The sequence below is a fragment of the Psammomys obesus genome, unplaced genomic scaffold (genome assembly GCF_907164565.1).
Source record: "Psammomys obesus unplaced genomic scaffold, mPsaObe1.curated_primary_1811, whole genome shotgun sequence".
Classification (NCBI taxonomy): Eukaryota; Metazoa; Chordata; class Mammalia; order Rodentia; family Muridae; genus Psammomys; species Psammomys obesus.
The window spans coordinates 14,122,817-14,127,793 of NW_026585698.1; the positions used below are offsets into that span (position 1 = coordinate 14,122,817).

General features: G+C 51.3%; 1 protein-coding gene across 1 annotated transcript in view; it reads left to right on the forward strand.

Annotated features, from left to right (window-relative positions):
* Positions 1-4,587, forward strand: part of Ggt1 (gamma-glutamyltransferase 1) — a 21,024-nt gene extending 16,437 nt beyond the window's left edge. The window contains exons 11-15 of the mRNA XM_055598959.1: positions 2,977-3,164; positions 3,391-3,518; positions 3,621-3,733; positions 3,823-3,936; positions 4,281-4,587. Of these exons, the coding sequence (XP_055454934.1) occupies positions 2,977-3,164; positions 3,391-3,518; positions 3,621-3,733; positions 3,823-3,936; positions 4,281-4,427 (690 nt within the window). The 3' untranslated portion in view covers positions 4,428-4,587. The remainder of the gene's footprint in view (positions 1-2,976; positions 3,165-3,390; positions 3,519-3,620; positions 3,734-3,822; positions 3,937-4,280) is intronic.
* Positions 4,588-4,977: the final 390 nt, after the last annotated feature.

A 4,977-nucleotide genomic window follows, 5' to 3' on the forward strand; every position in this document is an offset into this window, starting at 1 on the left:
AATAAATAAATAAATAAATAAATAAATAAATAAATAAATAAATAAATAAATAAATAAATAAATAAATAGATAGATAGATAGATAGATAGATAGATAGATAAATAAATAAATAAATGGACCAAACCATTGATTAAGCCATCAGCTCCAAACTTCTCTGGAAACATAGACACAGACATGGGTGAACTTTAAGAATCGCCTGGGTGTCTTTCAATCCAAGCTGACACTCAAAATCAACCACCACACTTCTCCGATCCCCTGACCTATAGAAGACCCTCTGCCGTTCTAGCGGTCTCTAAAGCCAGTTCTCTTGCAGTGTGGACTACAGCCTTCTTCTGCTTCTGTTTGAGCTTGGATCAGGAAGTTCATGCACCAGGTGCTGACGCACTGTCTGTCTTTGCTAGGCTCCAGTATGATAGAGGGTGCTGAGCCAGATGGTTCCTTGAGGTCATACAATTTTCTTTTTTCTTTTGTTTGTTTGTTTTGTTTTGTTTTGTTTTATGAGACAAGGTCTCACTAGGTAGCTCAAGCTAACCTGGAGTTCACGTCTTAGACCAGGCTGGTCTAAGAATTCACAGAGACCTTCTGCATGCTAGAATTAAAAGCAGGTGCCATCATGCCCTGGCCCCTCCACTCCCGGTGAGGCCATATGATTAATTTGATGCTAGAGAGAGTGTGGTGATATCTGAAGAGAAAGGAGAAGGGTTGAGACTGCTCAGAAAGAGGGCTTGCACTTTCAGGAAGAGAGAAAGGAATCTTGTTAATACAAGACTTAGATGCTGTAGTGGACATGAGAAGGAAGGAGGGAAGGCAGACCCATTATGCCAGCAGCCCAGATAGTCCAGAGTGTGGCAGCCTAGGGTCCATAAATTTTTACTGGAGGAATGAGTTCCCAGGTTCCAGAATGGCAGGAACCTGGGAACCTGGGGAGTACCTTGGAGTCAGAGACACACCTACAGGCAGTATCTGCCTGGCCCTGTAGCAGCAGGGGGTCCCAGAATTGGCCAGTGGGTAGAAGAGGTGCAGGACAACCTTAACTGCAAGTGTGCTGGGATTTAGCACTTCATCCCCAGAGCCTGGATATCTGGGGAGCCTGTTACAGACTCACAGTTTCTTGTAGAGGAATTTTAATTCAGAACATGGCTGCTCTGGCAAGAGATCACATTCAAAGACCTTCTAGGTCTGTGTGATGTGCTTGGACTACATAAACATACCTTTACTCTGAGAGACAGAGGCAAACAGATCTGAGTTCAAGGCCAGCCTGGTATAGAGTAAGTTTCAGGTCAAGAAAAGCTTAGGTCCAGATCTGGTGGTACATGCTTTTAACCCCAAACAACAAAGGTTAAGTTAGTTTGTAGAAGGAAGTACCCATGCTTGAAAGTGGTGTTTAACTGAGTGGCAGAAAAACTGATGAATCACATAGAAAGACCTGGACAGAATAAGATATGCCCAACTTTCATGAGAAGAGGAAGGAAAGGGAAGCTACTTAAGGGACAATGAGAGCGAGAAGGCAGTTTTACCAGGACAGTAATAGATGGGTTTCAGAGAGAGAGAGAGAGAGAGAGAGAGAGAGAGAGAGCGCACTCAGGTGAAGACAGAATGAACCAGAGAATAAAGAGCAAGGAGATTAGAGCAGACTGTTTTGAGTTAGAGGACAAGTAGAGCAATATAGAGGCAGAGAGAAAAGCCAGACTGAGTAAATTAGCTGGGAAAGGAGTTTGAGCTGGAACAGCTGAGTCGAACCAGCCAGCTATGAGCTCAGTAAGAATAAGACTAAGACTAATTAAGCAGGAAGTCTCAGAGGCTGAAAACATTCTAGGCCTAGGTTAGATTGTACGGAGGCCGGAAGCTTCCAGGACTAGGTCTAGGCTAGCAGACAGAGCAAATAAGCCTCCTAGACAACAACTGAAACAGAGAAATAAATGTTCTTTTTACAGTCTCTGAGTAGGAAGACAGGGAAGAGTTGCTACAGGTGAGCGGCCTGATTGGCCTTTAGCCTAAATCTGACAGGTCCCAGGCTGCCTTTCTTCCCGGCTCCCCCCTTCATTTCCTCTTCCTACCCACCTTTTCTGTCAATAGCTTTCGGCAGCCATCATGTGCCTATGCTGTGATTGTCATTTTCTTTTCTTTTCTTTTTTTTTGTCTGTAAGTTTCACACGTGAACCTGTGTTCACGGGCCCATCTGCCCAAGCCATGCTCTTCAGTATGTTCCAAAGCAAGCAAGTCCTTACCTGCCCCTACAGTGGCTCCTTCTCCAGCATTTACTTTCCCAGTCAATGGCAACTCCAGGCCAAAGAACCCAAGGCCACCCACCATCTTCATCTTCGATGTGGTTGTCCACAGCCTTCTCCTGGACCAGAGGGACCTTGTGAAAATGTCTTCCATCCGGCTTACCCCCTCTACCCCGAGCCTGTGCAGCTCACAGCAAAGCCAGGGTCAACTCTCTATAGGCCAATGAGACCTCAGAGGACAGACGCGTGCTAGTCAGCATCCTCTCCCGTCATCCTAGTCTTTGTTATCCAGGGCCTCTGCACGCACCTCTCAGGTTCCATTCTGGGCTCTCTTTAGGTAGCACCTCCACCAAAGTGCCTTCTGCTTCCCTCTTTCCATTCCCACCGGCTGGCCTCTCATTTCCAATCCTCTGTTATTGCTCTCCCTGTTACCTGCACGTCTCTTCCCTGCTGGTTTCTCATCTCTGAGCACGTGGCACCAGGGCTTCATAAATAATTACACAAGTCTTGGCACGAGCCTAGAGGCTTGAGGGACTTGCCGCCGGAGGTTAGAGAGGGTGTCAGGCAGGATTTACGAGGTGCCGTCCCTGGGCCTGGGGAGGTCAGGGTTTAGCATAGAGGTAAGTGGTGGTCGGATCCATGGCTGGGGCTTCCTGAGACCAGCTGGGACAGCCCTGTTGTATTCCCTTCCCTTCCCCGCCCCCTCCTCCCTCCTAACCTCCTCAGGCCAGTTCTGGGGTCTCGGCAGGTGATCCAAAACATGACCTCTGAGTTCTTCGCTGCTCAGCTACGGACCCGCATCTCAGATGGAACCACTCACCCAGTGGCCTACTACGAGCCTGAATTCTACGTTCCCGATGGCGGTGGCACCGCTCACCTGTCTCTGGTTTCAGAGGATGGCAGTGCTGTGTCCGCCACCAGCACCATCAACCTCTAGTAGGGGCTGTGCGGCTGCGGGCACATGAGTAATGGGGTCAGAGGGCTATCGTCATTTCCTGTAAGGGCCTCCCTCTTTCACGTTGGGAAACAGAGGCCCCACCTTGGTAGTGTGCACAGTATGGGTGGGGCCCCTCCTAGCGAGTACTCTTGGCCTGGGGTGGGTGGGGACCAGGTTGGGGAATGGCTGCGTTGTGAAGTGTTCTCCGAGCCTGCCTATCTTCAGCTTTGGCTCCAGGGTCCTATCACGAGTCAGTGGCATCCTGTTTAATGATGAGATGGATGACTTCAGCTCACCCAACTTCATGAACCAATTTGGGGTAGCCCCCTCACCGGCCAACTTCATCCAGCCAGGTGCAGGGTGGGAATCCTTGGGGTGCGGGATCTGAGTCGGGAGGGGGCGGTACCCTAGCCGGGCGGCTGACCTGCACCTCTGTCACCTCCTACGGACCATAGGTAAGCAGCCACTTTCCTCCATGTGTCCCTCAATCATTGTGGATAAGGACGGCAGGGTACAGATGGTGGTGGGGGCTTCAGGAGGCACACAGATCACCACGTCCACTGCACTGGTACGTGCCTTTGACCTGCCCTTTCCTGCCCCTTTCTCCCTGTCCTTGCTCCCGGGCTATGCTGACATCTTGCTGTCCTCTCCCTCCAGGCCATCATTAACCACCTGTGGTTTGGCTATGATGTGAAGAGAGCGGTAGAGGAGCCCCGGCTTCACAACCAGCTTTTGCCCAATACCACGACAATAGAGAAGAACATCGATCAGGTAGGCTGGGAGCTGGGGGAGGGGGCAGAATCATGGGTTTGGGGTTAGAGGGTATCCCAGACTAGGGACTGGAATCCTCCAAGTCATTAACAGAGCAAACAGTGGCTAGTGTCCCCTGCCCATGGTCCCCAGGCCTTCAGCATAGGTCATCCTGAGCCCTTGCTCAGTGAGAGCCAGGCAGCCCATTCCTAGGAGACCTTAGAAGCTCAGGTGCCTCTAATTCTTCCCGCTCGATTGACCGGAGGTAGCCCTCACCGTGTTTGCGAGGCCCGTGACCATACAAAACTGGTTCCAGCCACATCCGTGGCCTTGCTGAGGCTCTGTCTCTGCCCTCTCACCCCCAGGCGGTGACGGCAGGCCTGAAGACTCGCCACCACTACACAGAGGTCACACCCACCTACATTGCTGTGGTTCAGGCTGTTGTGCGAACATCAGGTGGTTGGGCCGCTGCCTCAGACTCCAGGAAAGGCGGGGAACCAGCTGGCTACTGAGCGCTCCAAAGGGGCAAGACTGATCTGCAGTCAGGGGATGAGATAGTTACTATGAACGAGAGTGGGACTCTGGAGAACATGCTAACCCTGAGGGAGACAGAGCAGCGTAATAAATGGCCACGCCAAGCTCCAGGAAGCCTTGCTGGCTGGACTTCCCGTATCTTGGGCTTTAGTGTCTTGTGTATGAAACGGAGCCATCTGGCTGGGAGAATGATGAGGCAGGATCCTGAGACTTAGCACTGTTGGTCATGAAGCTGGTCTCAACCTTGAAGTGGGGGCGCGGGTTAGGGAGCCCAATGTGCTTGGGAGTTAGTGGCAAGGGGTGAAACCAAGCATCTAAATTGTCCTAGGCAGGAATACTTGCGGAATCAGCCACTAGAGGGCGCCCCAATCTTGCCACTAACTGGGCCGAAGCAACGCTGCCACAACCGGGGGCGCCACAGGGAGGTGAGGTGGGGCTCACAAATGCTTCATGTGCAGAGCAGGTGTGGGCTGTCGCTGCCCAGCGCTTGCTTAGGGAGGTAAAACTGAAGGACCAACAGCCCAGGGA